The 16,404-nt window shown below is 44.9% G+C and overlaps 4 protein-coding genes across 4 annotated transcripts; 2 read left to right on the top strand and 2 right to left on the bottom strand.

Annotated features, from left to right (window-relative positions):
* Nucleotides 1–1,122: 1,122 nt before the first annotated feature.
* On the bottom strand, nt 1,123–6,471 carry LOC119117014 (cAMP-regulated D2 protein). Its single transcript, XM_037242933.1, has 8 exons — nt 5,807–6,471; nt 5,494–5,695; nt 5,093–5,226; nt 4,742–4,869; nt 4,557–4,675; nt 4,080–4,220; nt 3,758–3,930; nt 1,123–1,695 (listed from the first exon to the last, which is right to left on the bottom strand). Exons 1-8 carry the CDS (start codon nt 6,296–6,298, stop codon nt 1,240–1,242), a joined length of 1,845 nt encoding a protein of 614 aa, XP_037098828.1. The 5' UTR covers nt 6,299–6,471; the 3' UTR covers nt 1,123–1,239.
* LOC119117013 lies at nt 6,093–12,098 on the top strand. The gene is made up of 19 exons (XM_037242932.1): nt 6,093–6,208; nt 7,267–7,322; nt 7,403–7,463; nt 7,643–7,794; nt 7,863–7,927; nt 7,998–8,091; nt 8,242–8,508; nt 8,628–8,921; nt 8,990–9,241; nt 9,319–9,639; nt 9,715–9,824; nt 9,907–10,126; nt 10,198–10,353; nt 10,558–10,748; nt 10,815–10,966; nt 11,073–11,330; nt 11,395–11,548; nt 11,696–11,834; nt 11,955–12,098. The coding sequence occupies exons 1-19, from the start codon at nt 6,186–6,188 to the stop codon at nt 12,077–12,079; spliced, it is 3,090 nt and encodes a 1,029-aa protein (XP_037098827.1). The 5' UTR covers nt 6,093–6,185; the 3' UTR covers nt 12,080–12,098.
* Nucleotides 12,099–12,358: 260 nt separating this feature from the next.
* krr1 (KRR1 small subunit processome component homolog) lies at nt 12,359–14,859 on the top strand. The gene is made up of 10 exons (XM_037243602.1): nt 12,359–12,445; nt 12,796–12,971; nt 13,044–13,178; nt 13,252–13,377; nt 13,446–13,529; nt 13,614–13,670; nt 13,893–14,063; nt 14,138–14,215; nt 14,306–14,399; nt 14,491–14,859. The coding sequence occupies exons 1-10, from the start codon at nt 12,388–12,390 to the stop codon at nt 14,640–14,642; spliced, it is 1,131 nt and encodes a 376-aa protein (XP_037099497.1). The 5' UTR covers nt 12,359–12,387; the 3' UTR covers nt 14,643–14,859.
* cdnf (cerebral dopamine neurotrophic factor) lies at nt 14,284–16,099 on the bottom strand. Its single transcript, XM_037243604.1, has 4 exons — nt 15,965–16,099; nt 15,767–15,894; nt 15,141–15,282; nt 14,284–15,061 (listed from the first exon to the last, which is right to left on the bottom strand). The coding sequence occupies exons 1-4, from the start codon at nt 16,035–16,037 to the stop codon at nt 14,889–14,891; spliced, it is 516 nt and encodes a 171-aa protein (XP_037099499.1). The 5' UTR covers nt 16,038–16,099; the 3' UTR covers nt 14,284–14,888.
* Between the last annotated feature and the right edge of the window lie 305 nt (nt 16,100–16,404).

The following is a 16,404-nucleotide window of genomic DNA, read 5'->3' as shown; positions in this document are numbered from 1 at the left end:
CACACAGCCTTGAGACGTTAGCGGGGTCCTTGCGCTGCTCACTTTCGGGGGGCCGCTGTGCCGACGCATGACTGTAATATGTTTTGATAGATGCTCAAGGCTGAAGACAAAAAAAAAAAAAAAGGCTGGAAGTGGAAGAAAAAAAAAATACTATTTGTCAAAATTCTAAAGAAGGCTTCTGTCCCCCCCCCATCATTTTGTATTCGTAATAGATGCTGTTGTTTTGGAAGAAAAAAAAAAAAGTCAGCTTGGAACGATTCATTTGGCCGCAGTCAGGTGTGAAAATATTTCCGTGTGCAGACATCTTGTTCCGCAAGTCAAGTGTGAATATTTCCCATTTCATTCTCATTGTGCTCCATATGTGTCGAAAAGATGGAACCTCTAACTGGGACTGAGATTTTGAGCAAAGAAGCCTTTGACCTTCTCTATCAAGTTCATTTTTCACTTTAATTCAAATGTACTTTAAAGGTGAAGCCACTCTTAAGTGCACAGCTTCAAATTTCCCTTTTCCTCCCTTTCTTGTGTTCCTCCTTGATGGAGGTAAAAAGAGCAAGGACGCACTTTCCAAAACAAGCACCATTAGTGAAAGCGCAGAGGTGACAACAATCCATTTGGAGTCGCTCGGGGATGCGCCCTCGGTGGGGTCCATTTATCGGGTTCCTCTCGAGCCTCCCCATCCTGATAATCGAGCAGTGATCAGTGATGAAAACGCACCTGGCCGACCTTAAATGTTACGGCGCCGCTCATCAGGCGCGGGCCCCTCAGGCCGCGGCATTTATGGACCTTGAAATAAAGTTAGTTTATTAGGCCATCTCCTCTTTATGTGGGAAAATCGGCCGGTCCTCAAAGCAGCTGCAGAATTTCAATACGTGATCTTTGTAGTAGTAAACAAAAAGCTTAGCATCCCGCTGCTGCTGTTCGGGTAGTCGACAACTTCACTATAAAATTATTCGCACACATTTGCAGTCAAATGTGTTTTCGTTATAACCTTTTCATTGCAGGCGGGAGAAAATAACGGCGTGAAATGAGTTTATGCGGCAAACTGACATGTCGCGAAATTTGATTGGTGGCGCCACTGCCGTAAATTAAATATGAGTGAACGGAACACTTCATTTAAAATTGATGTCCAAAAAAAAATTTATTCCGTTGGAATTTTCGCTGTGTATTTTATTGTTTTCATGCTAAAGAGGATTTTTTTTTTTTTTTTATCACAAATAATGTTTTCCGCTTGTATTTTGTCTACGAGTAAATACCCAGGTGGTCCCAGAAGTCGCACACATGGCTCCTGGTCTCCACTTGTGCATGGGAGCGCAGGGTCAGGTTCATGAGCAGCCACCCGCTGGTGTCCGAATAGCGAGGCCACACGGGCAGACGTTGCTCCCGGCAGAAGGTCGTCTGACCGACCCGCGAGGACGGATCGCCCGTGTGAGCGAAAGCGCCCCAGAAACACAGCATCCGATTGGACAGCAGCTTCTCGCCCGGCGTCAGGGTGAAGTTGGCCACGGGGGCCGAACCGAAGACATACGGCAACTCGCCGCCGTGGCAGACGTGGCGGTAGCAGAAAGTCAGACCCGACCAGACGCGCGGGTCCGACGTCACGTGGTCGAATACGTACATCCACGCTCGGCTTCCCGCTTCTGTGCCGGCCCGCGCCGACCTCCGCGATGGACACAGGAAGACAAAGTCTGTGACGATCTAAAATGAGGACAAGAAGACACAAATTCGGAACCTTCGTTCTTGAGTTGAACTTCAAAAATAAATATAGGAACTATTTTTATCTCCTTGCCTCTTTCTTTTTTTTTTTTTTTTTTCCGGAGCTGGAACCTCCACCCACATAGCTGTTCATAGACATTCACACACCTACGGATTCACTTATTTTCACACGTTGTTACTTTTCTCCATTTCTGGGATGACGTTATGTAACCTAGCCCTTCAAAGTCATTTTTCTTCTTCTGTGTCCTACATGCATTTGCCAAATTTTGCTGATCCAATTCCATCGTGTTTGCAGGGCAGAAATAGTGAAGGGGAGAGAAGAAAAAAAAAAGTGCTGAGCTCTCCACATCAACCTCCTCTGTGGCGAACTGGCTGACATTTCTGCCGACCTCTCCCCCCTCCCATCCTCTGGAGAAGCGCCCTTTATGAAGGCACGTAAGTATGTGCGCATGTGTGAACGCGTCTTCCAGCTGCGGCCCCAACTGTCGGTGAATACTAAACGCGTCACCTCTTAACCTCGACGACCTCCCCGACGTGCGCACCTTGAACTTTCATCACAGAGGGAGAAAAAGAAAATCCTGCAAGCTTCCTATTTCCAGACACTTTTTACCATAAAAAAAAAAGAACCCGGTCTAATTTATGCATTGCATATGTGGATAATTCAGAGTGGTCTTATAAAACGTCCCAGCTATTCCGCCTTGTGTTGTGCTTTGTTAATTATTCCGAGGTCATGACCCGCCACCGTGGGGTGCTCATGACAGACAAGTGACTGGCTGCATCTCAGACAAACGCCGTGACTCCCATGCAGGTAGCAGCCTCTCAATGCCTCCAGTTCCATACTAATGATGGAAGGGAAGGGGGAGGGAGGGGTTGAGCTGCTGGCGATTTAGCGCCCTCTGTAGGCGGGAGACTGAAACGACGAGGATACAAAACTGGCAACCATGGATAAAAAAAGTCAGTTGAGCATTTTTTTAACATCCTTAACGTGCATCTAATTTGCACTTTATCCTCTCTATGGGACAAATTTGGCTTGACACAACCAAATTGAAGTGAATTGAATGTTTTGGATTCCAGTACAAAGCAATGAAATTCACTTAACTGTCCGAGAGACATAAAAAAAAAAGTCAATAACCAACTGAGGGTTGAGTTTTTTGGATGTGTGACCTTTTTTTTTTTTCCTGGACGAATCACAGCCCCAAGCACCGTTGATCCACAAATGCTCGACCATCTGTCCAAGACCTAATGGCGGCTTATTGATACCCAGGCGTCCACTTTTTTGACTAAATGAATGAAAATCCTTACTTACATACAACTGGGCTCAGTCTGAATGAGCTTCTCGATTTCTTTCTACGAGCTGGCAAATTCAAATTTGCATACATTATTGTCTCTTCTGCTTAATTAAATGCGCCCCGCAGCAGAGCTTTAAAGTGACTTTCCTCATCAGAGTTTTAATGTCTGTTGGGGGGGGGGGGGGGGCGTTCTCATTCACCGCATAGCTCATATTCCGAGCCGTATTTTCAGTCATTGCGTTTTAAGTGCTTGCTTCATACGGTATTTGCACTCCTAATGGAGAGGAAGACACATTCTTTACTAAAGTACAAGCGGTTGACTGCACTGATTTTTAGATTTCTGTTTTATTTCAAATGCTAAAATGGCGTGGGATTTAATTTTGTGGTCTTTTTAGGCCTGACTTTCTCCATTTCGAGTGCAAGTCTGAGAAATCCCATGATTAATCAACTAATAAAGTGCACCAAAGTGTCTCCACAAAGCGTTACAATGCAATCAGTGTCTCTCTCAGCATAAAAACAAATAGGTGAGCGCGTTTATGTCCCACACTCGCATTAGGCCAATAAAAAAACTAAAAAAACACGATGCCTTCGTCCATTATACTCAATCTCTGTAATTCCCTCACTTCGCATTTGGCTGGCGTATAGCTCCACGCTTGCAAATAATTGCACAATAAGCAATGAGGCTTGTGTTCAAAGTTGAAGAACACAAAAATGATCCTCTTTTATTTAGCATCAAGGCTTCATCTTGCTCTCACCTGAGCCAGCATATCCCTCCGATCGGAGTCTCTGTAGAGAGGCAGGTACTTGTGCAGGATCCGGAGGCTGTGTTGTTTGAAGATGGCCGTAACGTACATGATGGACTCCACGGCAGACACGGGCTTGTTAAAGACGCCGTAAACAAAGATTACGCCTTCCTCTGAGGTTGTACCTGCAGGGGGAAGGCAGAAAAGAAAGCAAAAAGGCTCAAGTACGAACTTCTTGTGATGAGTGTGCGGCGTTATAATGAGAAGCAAGGGGAATTCGCTTTCTAGCTTCAGTAATGAATCGCGCGTGTGTGTGTCTGTGTGTGTGTCTTACCCAGGAGCACCGGTTTTTCCTTGTGCCAGTGGCCTTTCTGAAAGGCAACGACCGCCTGCTCCAGGATGAGTTCGCCGTCAATGAAGGGACCCCACGTTTCGAAGACTTCCAGGAACCGGAACGGGTTCACGAGTTTGGAACCTTGGGTTCACAAGGGAAAAACACAAGATGGAGGGATTTGATGCCAGACTTTTATAAGGTCAGACAGGAAAAACAAAAAAACACTCTTGATAAAGCACCTTCTGGTTTTTGTTTTTGAGTTTCAGGGCTATCACACCTCAGAAAGATATACTATAGTCGTAAAAGGCTAACTGCTCTTTTCAAGGTCCCTCCCAGGAGTTATTTGGCTTGGCAGGATGCCGTAAATCAAGATAAAACTTGTGTTTTTCATGACAAAATCGCGAGCGCCGCTTATGTAACAGTTGAGTTTGCAAAGTGTGGGCCGCCCGCTGGTGTTGGTGTTGCACATCATCCTACTTGTTTTCATCTGCGCTTCCAGGACGGCCTGTGGCGTGAGCGACAGCAAGCAGACAATGTCGCCAACGGAACAGTTGGTCTTCTTTGCAAAGTCCTTTCCGAGCTTCAGGGCGTCATGTCTGAGAGATAGAATGAAACGCCCAAACTGGATCAGAGTGTTTTAGTGTGGGAGAGATGATACAGACCTGGTCTTGAGAGGGATGGAGAAAGGCAAACTCTGCAAAACTGCCTGCTTGAACAAAGGCTTGCTGCTTTGGATCATCAGGTGAAGACTCACAGACTGAGCACCGGCACTCTCTCCGAATAATGTTACCTGATGCAAAAAGCCATACGCTACTTTTTACACTCATGTCTAGTTCTGCTTTGTGCTGTGACCAAAACAAGAATTTTTGTTGAATCGAAACATTCCCATGGCCAAGCAAATGTGTTTATTACTGCTATCAAACAATGAGGGCTCCCTCTAGTGGTACATGAAAGAATTACTACCAAGTACAGCTCAGTTGTATTTAACTTTAAAGCTGATGATTGAGACTCACCTTGCTGGAGTCACCTCCAAACATCGCAATGTTCCGCTGGACCCAAAGAAGTGCTGCTTGCTGGTCCAGAATCCCATAATTTCCCACGGCTGATGTCTTGGGGTCTTTGCCAGACACCAGGAACCCGAACGCACCTTTAGGTCGTATACGGGCCACGTGATCAGCATCACAGTTGGCCAAATTGACTCCAGCGTGGCAGCCATTTGCCAAATTACCTTCACGTATCACTGCTCATGTGTTCTGCCTCGGCGGCAGATGGAATAATTACCGCCATTTTCCAATAATAGCTCTCACACGCATGCACATTATGTATTCTCATTCAGCGTCAAATATCTATAAACACATTATTTTAATGATTTAATTATGTCAAGGATATAAAATGGGCCGTGAGACTTCCTCACCTAGTCTGTACTCGACGCTTACGACAAGAGTGTGGGTGAAGTTGCTCATGAAGCGGCCGTCGTACAGCGGCTTGGAGGCAGAGCCGGCGATGAAATCCCCACCGTGGATCCACACCATGACGGGAAGTGGACTGTGCAGCGGCGGGCTAAAGTTCACATCCCGGGGGACGAAGATGTTGAGATAAAGACAGTCCTCGCTGACCTAAGCGGGATATGTCAGAAGACAGACAAACACGGTTAAGATTCAAACCCAGATTTTATCACTGTGAGCCAGATGGGCTAACCGCTACTCATATAATTAGCTAATTCTTACATTTCTTGGACATTCCGCAGCAATTGGTCCTCTGCACGCTTGCATACACGGCGCCTTGGGGAAGGAGGCGTCATAAACCCCCTTCCACGGACTCACAGGTCTGGGGGGCTTCCAGCGGTAAGCCCCAACTGGGGGGTCTGAATATGGCACCCCATAAAAAATATGGGCCTTATCTGCTGTAATCCCCTTGATTGCCCCGTTTTTGGTCAACACCACAGGTCCCGGAGTTCCATTGTTGTCCTTGACTGGTTTGTCCTCACGTTTGTCCTCGCTTTCTTCTGTGAACGAGAGGACGTCAGGCCTCTCCCCTGCAATGGAGTTTATCCCAAAGTCTGTGTTGAGGACGAACGGGTCATCGCTCATCAAGAGTCCGGCGTAGATGCCTCTCAGGAAGCTGATAAGGTTGACCTCATCATCGTTGTTTGTCGCCTCTCCAGTGGTTAGCACCAAACAAACTGTGCACAACAGCAGCAAATATGTCCAGCTCCTCATATTTGCCAAATAACGTCGATTTTTTTCCCCAACACACTCAGCTCAGATCATGATGAGACAAATCTCCCTACAAGTCTGATGCCTCAAACTCTCCACAGACTTGTGACTCCAATTACTTGTTAAAATTAATTCAACAAAAGTTGCTCTGTGTAACTTGTGCACAGTGCTGTTCACTGGACCCTGGACACAAGCACTGTATAATGCTCCACTCTGATTGAGGACACATCGTCTTTACTTTGCCTAATGTAGTTAGTTTGCATGCAATGGGAGCTGGCGCCATTTATGCAGTAAGCTTCATATAGGCCAACCCATGTTTGGGCCTTTTACTATTTTTCCTGTATAAGACACTAAGATTTTTTTAATTTATTTAGATATAAAGTGTGTAATTGTATTTTAAGTACTAGCACAGCTGTTGTGTTTTTTTAAATGATGTTTTCGTTTTGATTTACACCCTGGTTCTGCTTGCTCATGCTTAAACCCTAAAGGAAATTGATCGGCAAACACGTTTTCATTTTTTTAATATAATGTGACATGAAAGCAGATGTTGAACGATAACTGCAGGCTTACATTTGGGTGAGCACTGACACCTACAGGCCACTGTATGAGTTACATGTGACGCCCGGATTGAGACGTTCAAATTGAGACACAGAAAAAATCAGGAAAACAAGGTTTATGTCGACAAAATGTTTATATAAACATTTTTACACATAGAATTTTATTTAGTTACGTTCACTCTTTTATAATTATATACAATACTCAGCGAGGACTACTTAACTTCCGGGTCCTAAAGCGTCGGGCATTGACGTCACCACTCACCTGCCACTCATTAGTGGCCTCATCTTTCAGCAAAGCCTACATTTTACCGAACAAATGCGATTTCCTTGCTGGAAATACGAAGAACAAAATGTAAGAAAATACGATTTAACAATCGAAATGTTTCTATCTTGTTGACTCTGATTTCTCCGCAGGAATTTCTTTGACTTTCCAGTCTTTTTCACCCTATTGACTCAAGCCATCTCATTTGGTAACAATGGCGCCGATTTCAAATTTCTTATAACTTATAGAAACACTATATAGAAAAGCAATTTGTTTTTCCTTTCACAGGACGCACTGGTGACGTTTCTTTCTCTATTTGTTGGATGGACTTGGGCAACCCTCTGCAAAGGTAAAGTGTTTTTTTTAAATTGGATTCCCATTAAAGCTCAGTTCCCTCACTTTATCCCCATAAGAGCTGGCACACTAATTGTATTTATTTACATAATTTGCTGTCTAGTTGGTCTGCTTTCAGTGCTTAACTAAAAAATAAGACGTTTTATTCCTAAAAAATACTTTTTTGTTCTTTAGTTCTGACAACCTGTGGCTAAATGACACATCTTTAAAAAAACTCTGGATGAAGGGCGAAATGGTGTCCTTAACAGTCCCTCCATCTGTAGAAAACAAAGTGACCCTCGAATACGCAGGCACTCGTCACTCGTGGACTTTAACCGTTTCCCCAGGTAAACGCACTATAACCCATTCATTTCTTAATGTTATCCATTCCCATATGTCACCGTTTGTTTTTAAGGTACCAAGAAAACCAAAGTCAGTGGCCAACAGAAACCCCAGAAAATTCCCACAAGTGCGACACAGGTGCTGGGATCGTTCATAAAATTCATTAATAATAATCTAAGTTGTCTTCATAACCTAATCTTGTTTGTAGATCGTCCTGGATTTGTTGGATCCCACTGAGGCGTTCCCTTGTGAAAATGGCACACTCTTCTTCTTTCAGGATGAAAACTTCTTCCTTGCTTTTGGTAAAAAAAAAAAAAAATGCAACAATTAGTATCATTTTTATGGCCCATTTTCATCTAACCAAACAAACCAATGAAATCTGTCTGTTTTCAAATGCCAGAACAGAATCTCACATTTTTCATTCGTTTGATGATTGACTGTCTCCATTCCAGGTCACACGCTGCGGTATTCCGTCAAGGTGGAGGCCCGTTCTCCAGCCACGTTGATGTTGTCGTGGACGGTGGACCGACCAGCTCCTCCCGGCAGCGGCCACACTGTGACCCTTTACCAAGCTGACCGGGGCTCCTATAACTTGCTTAGCAAGAACAAAATCATCGACAATCGCTTTCGCGTCACTTCCCTGAACTCTTGTACTCTCTATGTGGTGTGCGTGGACCCTGACGCCAATTTCCTTATCACCTGCCTCTCAGCTTTAACTGGTAATTAGAATTTGTTGACCATGCTATATACAGTTACAGCTTGAACCAAGCTTAGCTAGTTCTGCAGCTTGGCTTCAAAGCAAAAATTACTCAAAGGTTTTGTGATCTTTTCCCATTAGATCCAGACATTCCCAGAGACTTTAAGGTCAGCTTGTGGAACAGCAGCAGCATATCTTTGACCTGGAATGTGCCAGAGGACCTCTGGTTCTCCCTCTTCCTCCTCACAGCCTTCCATCTCAACGGAACGGACCACGTCGTGGAGGAGGTGCCCACCTGGCTCTTGGCGGAGGACTTTGTTTTTACCTTGTCTGGCCTGCAGCCCTGCAGCAAGGTTAAATTTGGCCTGCAGACGGTTTGCCAAGTCGCCATGGAGTCCCGCTACAGTGAAATGATTCAGAGCGATGGCAATACTGGTGAGATTTACATTCTGCCACAGTTAAAACTCTAAAGAGAAAAAATGACACCTATTTCTGTCACTTAGCTCACTCCAGAATCGAGGCCTTACGTCAGACATCGTACGGCTCCAACAACTACACGCTTAGCTGGGAAGTGAGCGGCGCCTCGTCCGTGTCCAGGTTCAGGGTCTACCAGGACGACACGCTGCTGGGCACTACACTCACCACTGACTACATGGTTGAAGGGCTGCTGCCGTGCCACCTTTACCACGCCAGAGTGGACGCGCTGTGCGGCAATGACGTGCTGATGAGCACCAAGAAACTTCCAGTACACACAGGTACTCTGTATGCTGCAAGCAGCAGCATTACAGAACTAAAAAAAAGTATACCAGTGTTGCATTGTGTTGCTTTCCAGGACCCCGTGGTGTGTTAGAACTGCGGTACCACACAAACGACTCTGTCGCCTTGTGGATTCCCGGCACATCCAGTTTAGCCCTTTCATTTTTATACAAACTGTCCCTGGAGAACGGCAGCACCCTTGCGACGGACAATCTGACCCGGACCGAGCTGCGACTGACGGGACTGGAAGCTGGCAAGACGTACGTCCTGGATCTGTGGGAGCAGTGCGACGGCCGGTGGATGTCGGAACGTACGATGTTGTGCTTCACGGTCGATAAATCAATTTACGGCTTCCTTGTACGGGGTGTGGGACTTGACTCCATCAATGAAGACCAAGGTCTGAATCCCAAATGCACCCCAAGTGGCAGATTTGTGCAACTCCTGATGGGTGCTTTTCTGTTTTACTCTGCAGCCGAAGGCATCTATGTGCTCAGAATGGTCGTGCCTGGCCCTCTGCCTGATGATGTGGATGACGACCTGTCAGAGGCAACGACTATAATGGTGGAGAGTATCCAAAACTTGGTGAGACATCACAGCTTCTTACATGCTTCTTGTTTTTGTGAACACATTATGCTTATTTGGCTGTTCATTTGATGTCCTACAGCTGCTGGAACTCTTGAGGGAAGTCCGTCCTCCAATCCGCGTTGAAGTGACTGGTATGGATCCTGCATCCGACACGAGCAAAACGGAGGTTACGATCATGCTTTTCGACGCGTCCCACGAGGATGACGACATGCCCCTGCCGGTTCACTTCCACATGGATTATATTCATTCCCGGGATAATGCTTACGTCTCAGTTCGAGATGGACTCATTTACTGGGATGGTAGGAGAAGACCGATCAGCTTAACTTCAGTTAATTCTCTTGACTTTTATGCAATGCTTTTGTTCTCTCAGGTCCAGATCTTTGCGCGTCGTCCACCCGCGCCCTGTGCCCACATAACTCTCAATGCATCAACACTCTGGGTTCGTTCGACTGCGCATGCAAAATGGGCTATTATGACGTGAGCGCCGTGCTTCAGGCACCAGTGGCCTCCCGCCCGATCTGCAACGGTAATGGAAACCATTCATAACAGTGCGCTTTGCAAGTTTGTCTTCATTAATGCTACTTATTTCTTGCTATGGGGGGGGGGCACAAATTTAAATCTGACCTTTAAAAGGAAGCAAGCACCGTCATCGTCCAGTTGATTCACCTCCCCAAAGTCCGATCATTCCTCATCTGATGCTGACCTATAATATACGCACCCGTCTTCACAGAGAAAGGCATTTTCAGTGAGTGTCTGGAGAAAGTGATGACCGGCGGCGTGGCCAGACCGTACCTGATTGCGTACATCGGCGGGAAGGTCGAGGTGGTGCTGAACAACGCCACCTGCCAAGTGGAGGAAAGCGGGCTGTTGTTCCACTTCCGCACTCCTCGACACGGCTTTGAATGTGGGACAAAGAGGCGGGTGAGTGACTGGACTTCCTGTGGCTTGAAAACAAAATGATTCGTAAAAACTTGATGTTCCTCCCAGATCAACAAAACCCACATTGAGTTCCAAAACACACTGGCTGTCTCCTTGACCAAAGAGGAAGCCATCAGCCGGCGGGATCTGAAAGTCATCTGGAAGTGCGTCTACCCTCTGCATTATATTCGCAACGCCCATGTCAGCGTTGATTTGAAATGGTGAGTCGCATTTGACATTGAAGCACGCTTAGTTTAAAGGGGAGCGTTTAATCATTGCTTTTGTACAAAGGCGACCGCACACACACTCGGCTGTTTTGTGCTGTAGGTTCAATGCCTACTCGCTGGTGGAGTTCAACACCTCCGTACAGCTCGGACTGACCATGGACCTTTTCAGAGACAAGTACTTTGGAAGCAGTTATCACGAATTTGCCAGCATGGGCCCGGAGGACACGTTGTACTTCCAGGTTGCCTTGGACGCCAATGTCTCTTTTATCGCCAACGTCCTGCTGCACGTGGAGTCCTGCTGGGCCACAGAGACCAGTGACCCACAGAATGACGTTCAGGGGATTTTCCTGGAGGATGGGTGAGGGAATTCCAAGTCCCAAGATGAGAAATGTGCATTCACTTTGATTACTTGTTCCCCATAGCTGTCCCATCGACCACACATTCCGGTGGCTGTCTGAGAATGGCGTGGCTCAGACAAGTAGATTCGCCATGCAGATGTTCCATATGCCTGAGGAGCTGCCACTTTATTTTCACTGCTTGGCTAGCATATGTGGACTTAAAGAAAACTGTACAAAGGTAATTCAACTTGGTCACAGTAGTAGATATGTCTTTGTGTCTCCTTTCTGTCTCAGCATTTTCCCCCCTAAGGACTGAAGTTCTCTCAATTCATTTACACTAGCTAACGTCTCGAAATAATCGAATATTTTTCCTCCAAATTCATAGAACTGCACAGGCCCTAAGCGCGCCAAGAGAGCGGCCACTTACATGATTGGCACAAAACCAAACTCGAAAAGAGCTGCTGTGGTGTCTGCTGGGCCTCTCATTGTCAGTCGGGAGGCATCACGAGTCAAACAGTCTTCCTGTGAGTTACTCAACTTTTCTCAGATTCTGATCAGCTAGTCAGTCTCATGTTTGGACAATTTATCACCCAAATATGCAACATCTACTGCTGAATGAATGAAATGTTCACTTTTTTTTGCAGGGAACGAGAACTTGACGATGATCTCCATTGTGGTAGGGTTAGTGGGTATTTTGGGATTAGCAGTGCTGTCAATGATTGCAACCAAAGCTATTATGGCTTTTCATGCACGGCGACAACATAAATAAAATTTGAAATTGTCACTTATGTTTGTATTTTATTCATTCATACAAATCTAGGCTCTACTTGGCTAAATGAATTCCTTATTTGCCTTTCCAGGTCTTTGAATGGCCACGAGTTAGTCAAAAGTGAGCCATTTCTTTGGGAGTAGTTGAAATTGAGGTTATGTGTCATCAGTCTCATAGTAAATTAATACTTGCTGCATAATATATGTCGCCGAATGGTGGCAGCAGTGTAGGCACGTTAGCCTCACGCTTGCGATGAACCTTCCAAAACGAAGAAGAAACATTTGCGTCACTTCCGTCTGAGAAAAGCAATGGACAGCGTGAGTGAAGCGCAAGCTGGGAAAAAGTCCAAAAAGGAAAAAAAGCCGGGTAAGTTGTACTTTTATTCTGTCGTATGTTGTCAAAGTAAAGTATAAAAGTCTCTAAGAGTTTAAATCACTGCTATTCTTAATGCTTGTCGACACGTTGAATGGTAGGCGTGTAGGATTTAGCACCGACGCTAATACTAAGCAACGTGCTGCGTCGTTTATTTCATCATTTGGCTCGTTAAGAATTAAATTAGGATGTTTGTCCTTTTAATCACGTTCTAGAGATGTCTTTTTGTTTAATGATTAATTTGTCTTGTAACCATCACAATTAAAACTTTCCTGGCCATTTTATCCACAACAAAGTGATTGTAGTCTCAAACTTTACATATGAATTTGATTTCTGTCACACAGCGGATGAAGCCGATCTGCTGACTGTTCCCGATGGCTGGAAAGAGGAGGCCTTTACCAAAGAAGACAACCCCCGCGGTATGTTGGAGGAGAGCAGCTTTGCCACCCTCTTCCCAAAATACAGAGAGGCCTATCTGAAAGATTGCTGGCCATTGGTGGAGAAGGCTTTGGGAGAAACGGTGAGTATGCCGCATAAAATTCATGTCACAAAATGGTCGCAGTGCTCATTTGGTTGACCCCTTTCTTTTCAGCATATTAAAGCCTCCCTCGACCTGATTGAGGGAAGCATGACTGTCTGCACTACTAAAAAAACCTATGACCCATACGTCATCATCAGAGCCAGGGATCTCATCAAGCTGCTTGCCAGAAGCGTTCCATTTGAACAGGTGAATATTCCTATCGAGATGGCCAATGAAATTTGGCGTCTTTTACTTGCATGCAATTGTCTTTCGCCACCAGGCTGTACGGATATTACAGGACGATGTGGCGTGTGACATCATTAAAATCGGGACCTTGGTGAGGAACAGGGAGCGGTTTGTGAAGCGGAGACAGCGTCTTATTGGCCCGAAAGGTTCCACCTTGAAAGTGAGTCCTTATATTTGTTGGATGTCCGAAGCAACCTCTGTTAATAATAATGTTGTTGTCTTGTCCAGGCTTTAGAACTGCTGACCAACTGCTATGTGATGGTTCAGGGCAACACTGTGTCAGCCTTGGGACCCTTCAATGGACTAAAGGAGGTAAGCACTTTGCATTCCCGTCATGTAAAGTAATTTTACAATTATTGTATGATCTATAAAGTTTTTGTGTGTGATCTTGTTCAGGTGCGCAAAGTTGTCATGGACACGATGAAAAACATCCATCCCATCTACAACATAAAGGTGCGATCGCTTGCCTGATTTCCTGACACCATTAATTGTCCGTGCCTGATGAAGATGTTTTTTCATCCTTGTTCTGACCCTTGTGACAGATATCACTCTCTCTGGGTTTGACTGCCAAGGTTGGCTCAACCCAGGGCTGAGGGCACCAAAGATAATAATTAATGCATGCAACGGTTATACCAAATGATTTATTTTTAATTATATTTCTGCTGCAATTGCCAGACGTTGATGATCAAACGGGAACTGTCCAAAGACCCCGAACTCCGCGTGCAGAATTGGGAACGCTTCCTTCCTCAATTCCGACACAAGAATTTGACAAAGCGGAAGGAACCCAAGAAGAAGACTGTGAAGAAGGAGTACACTCCCTTCCCGCCACCACAGCCAGACAGCCAGGTCAGTGTGCTCAAAAGCTCCTGAATTTGATCATTTAGCTGTCATCATTGACAACTTTGTTATCCTGTTTAAAGGTGGACAAGGAATTGGCTTCGGGTGAATTCTTCCTGCGAGCAAGTGTGAAGAAGATGGCGAAGATGGCAGAGATAAAGGCCAGTGCACTTCAGCGTCAATTATTATTAAATTTTTTTTATTTAAAGGAGGCCTTCATCTGATGAACTTTTTTTTTTTTTTTTTTTTAGGTGAAGCAAGCTCAAGCCCTGACCAAGAAGCAGGAGCAGAGGAAAAAAGCTTTTATTCCTCCTAAGGAGAAACCCATAGTGAAGAAAACTAAAGGTAGTAATGTCTTAAAATTGCAACAGCTGCAAAAAAAAAAAATGCAGGTTGACGGTGTGTGGCTAAGATGTTTTCACCTCTCCCGTTTCAGCACCCGAGGAAAGCAAGCTAGACATCGATGCCATTAAGGAGAAAGTAAAAAAGGCCAAAACCAAGAAGCTGGGTGCTCCACCAGTCAACCCGGCTCCGCCCGTCACCAGCTCCGCCACAAACAAAAAAAAGAAAGCAAAGAGCAAAAACTAAGCAGCACACAAAGAACTCTGTAACTCATCCCATGTGATGTGGAATTTGTTGGACTTGGAGACATAGTGAAGCGTTCCACCCCAGTTCTGTGAGGAATTTATCACATCTCAGTCTGAACCTTTTAATTCTGTTGTACAGATTTTCTCTCGTTTGGTATTTATCTTATAGATCTATTGTCTTCTCTATGAATTAAAAATAAAGCTGTTTTTCTTAGGTTTGGATTGTGCTTGAGACATGTACAGTCATTCACAGGTCTCCTTTATGAGTGTGAAGCAGGGCCTTCTCCAGAATGAGGCTGACAAACTCATGTTTCTCCAGGCACCCTCTGCACTCCTCTCCCCATGAGGCTAAAATATTCCTCAACTCCAGCACTCGCATCTTTTTCAGATCTTCGCTGCTCAGGTCCCTCAACTCTGGCTCTAAGAAAGGGAAGGTGGGGTGGGGGGAATTTGAAAAGCATCCAAGTCCAAATTTGATGAACATCAGTGCATATGTTACCGTGTTTAAGTTGACATATCTGCGTGTCTCTGCTGCTGAGGCGCTGGCATATCTTCTCCACAGGAACATGGGAGGCTAGCGGCTGAGACACGGATGCTGTGACGCGGGTGGCTGCGTCATCAATGGCGCCGAGGTAGTAACACTGTGACACCACACACAACATAAGCACACTTGATTGCTTAGAATGGCTATGAAAGACCACAGTGTTGCTACATATTCTTTTTTTTTTTTTTTTCCCCCTGGAGAATAACTGACTGCACAAATGAGCAGTTCATGTAGTCTTTTTGGATTGCATTAAAACCGCATGTTGTGTTTGTACCATTTGTATGTAAAGTAAATAAAAATATTTTGTCATTTACATTACATTTCTCAGAAAATTAACTTTTAAATAGGTTTGGATGCCCAAGTACTATTTATATGCTCATCTATATTTTGTAGGGAAATATTTATTTTCATTTAGAAATGTAACGCTGAAGTGCAATTTAATTCAAGAGCTTTAATATAATTTTAAAAACGATATCCTGTATGTATTTACACCACGCCTGACCACATTGCCTCCACGCGTGTGCACTTGATGGGATTAAAAAAATTTTTTATTCTTCTGAGCTCGATAAGAGTCTTCTCACCAGCCTTGCCTCCTTCCCCTGAGCGGCAGAGCAAGCCCGGAAGAGTTCTTTCTCCACCAGAGCTGGAGTCAGCTCTTTGTGATTAGACGTCACGCTTCCATATAGTCTATGAAGAAACCCCACGCACACTGCAGGCCGGTATTATTAATCAATGAATATGATTAGGAATTAGATATTTAAATCACAGACACCTTTTACCTTCACAGTTTCCTGCCTTGGAATAAGACACCCTGTTGAAAAGCAGCAGAGTGTAGAGGAGAAGTGGTGACATGGTGCGGTGTTTGCTGTTATTAATAGCAGTTTGGCCCAAAGTAAATGTGCTCCTTTTAGCCCGGAGACACATGGACCGATGTTGCTGTCTTCACAAGTAATGTATGACATTAAATGTTCATTAATGGATACTTCTCTGAACTTCCATTTGTGCTTGTTTTATTTTTCTTGATCAAGCCATTCATTTTCTGTTTGCAGTATTTTATTGGAAACTCATGTGCCTCAATTTGTTGAGTAGGTCATCTCCACTGGAGTTTTAGGTCAGGCCCAAGCCATGTCTAATATAAATATTGCTTTGGCGCCCTCTGGTGGAATTGGTGGCAAGTACTGGGCCCTCAAAAGAAAAATACCTTGAATAGTTACTTTGT

The sequence above is a fragment of the Syngnathus acus genome, chromosome 23 (assembly GCF_901709675.1).
Source record: "Syngnathus acus chromosome 23, fSynAcu1.2, whole genome shotgun sequence".
NCBI lineage: Eukaryota > Metazoa > Chordata > Actinopteri > Syngnathiformes > Syngnathidae > Syngnathus > Syngnathus acus.
This window is presented reverse-complemented; position numbering and strand designations above follow the sequence as displayed.

What these genes read in the sequence shown, in the direction of transcription:
- LOC119117013 (XM_037242932.1), top strand. Translation starts at nt 6,186, where the DNA reads ATGCCTCTCAGGAAGCTGATAAG. An exon ending in GAAACTTCCAGTACACACAG is followed by an intron (nt 9,242 to 9,318) that starts GTACTCTGTATG and finishes GTTGCTTTCCAG; the next exon opens with GACCCCGTGGTGTGTTAGAA. An exon ending in GTCAGCGTTGATTTGAAATG is followed by an intron (nt 10,967 to 11,072) that starts GTGAGTCGCATT and finishes TTTGTGCTGTAG; the next exon opens with GTTCAATGCCTACTCGCTGG.
- LOC119117014 (XM_037242933.1), bottom strand. Translation starts at nt 6,298, where the DNA reads ATGAGGAGCTGGACATATTTGCTGCTGTTGTGCACAGTTTGTTTGGTG. An exon ending in CTGCGGAATGTCCAAGAAAT is followed by an intron (nt 5,696 to 5,806) that starts GTAAGAATTAGC and finishes TATCCCGCTTAG; the next exon opens with GTCAGCGAGGACTGTCTTTA. An exon ending in TTGGAGGTGACTCCAGCAAG is followed by an intron (nt 4,870 to 5,092) that starts GTGAGTCTCAAT and finishes TTTTTGCATCAG; the next exon opens with GTAACATTATTCGGAGAGAG.
- krr1 (XM_037243602.1), top strand. Translation starts at nt 12,388, where the DNA reads ATGGACAGCGTGAGTGAAGCGCAAGCTGGGAAAAAGTCCAAAAAGGAA. An exon ending in CGAAAGGTTCCACCTTGAAA is followed by an intron (nt 13,378 to 13,445) that starts GTGAGTCCTTAT and finishes TGTCTTGTCCAG; the next exon opens with GCTTTAGAACTGCTGACCAA. An exon ending in CGAAGATGGCAGAGATAAAG is followed by an intron (nt 14,216 to 14,305) that starts GCCAGTGCACTT and finishes TTTTTTTTTTAG; the next exon opens with GTGAAGCAAGCTCAAGCCCT.
- cdnf (XM_037243604.1), bottom strand. Translation starts at nt 16,037, where the DNA reads ATGTCACCACTTCTCCTCTACACTCTGCTGCTTTTCAACAGGGTGTCT. An exon ending in CAAGGCAGGAAACTGTGAAG is followed by an intron (nt 15,895 to 15,964) that starts GTAAAAGGTGTC and finishes ACCGGCCTGCAG; the next exon opens with TGTGCGTGGGGTTTCTTCAT. An exon ending in AGGGGAAGGAGGCAAGGCTG is followed by an intron (nt 15,283 to 15,766) that starts GTGAGAAGACTC and finishes GTGGTGTCACAG; the next exon opens with TGTTACTACCTCGGCGCCAT.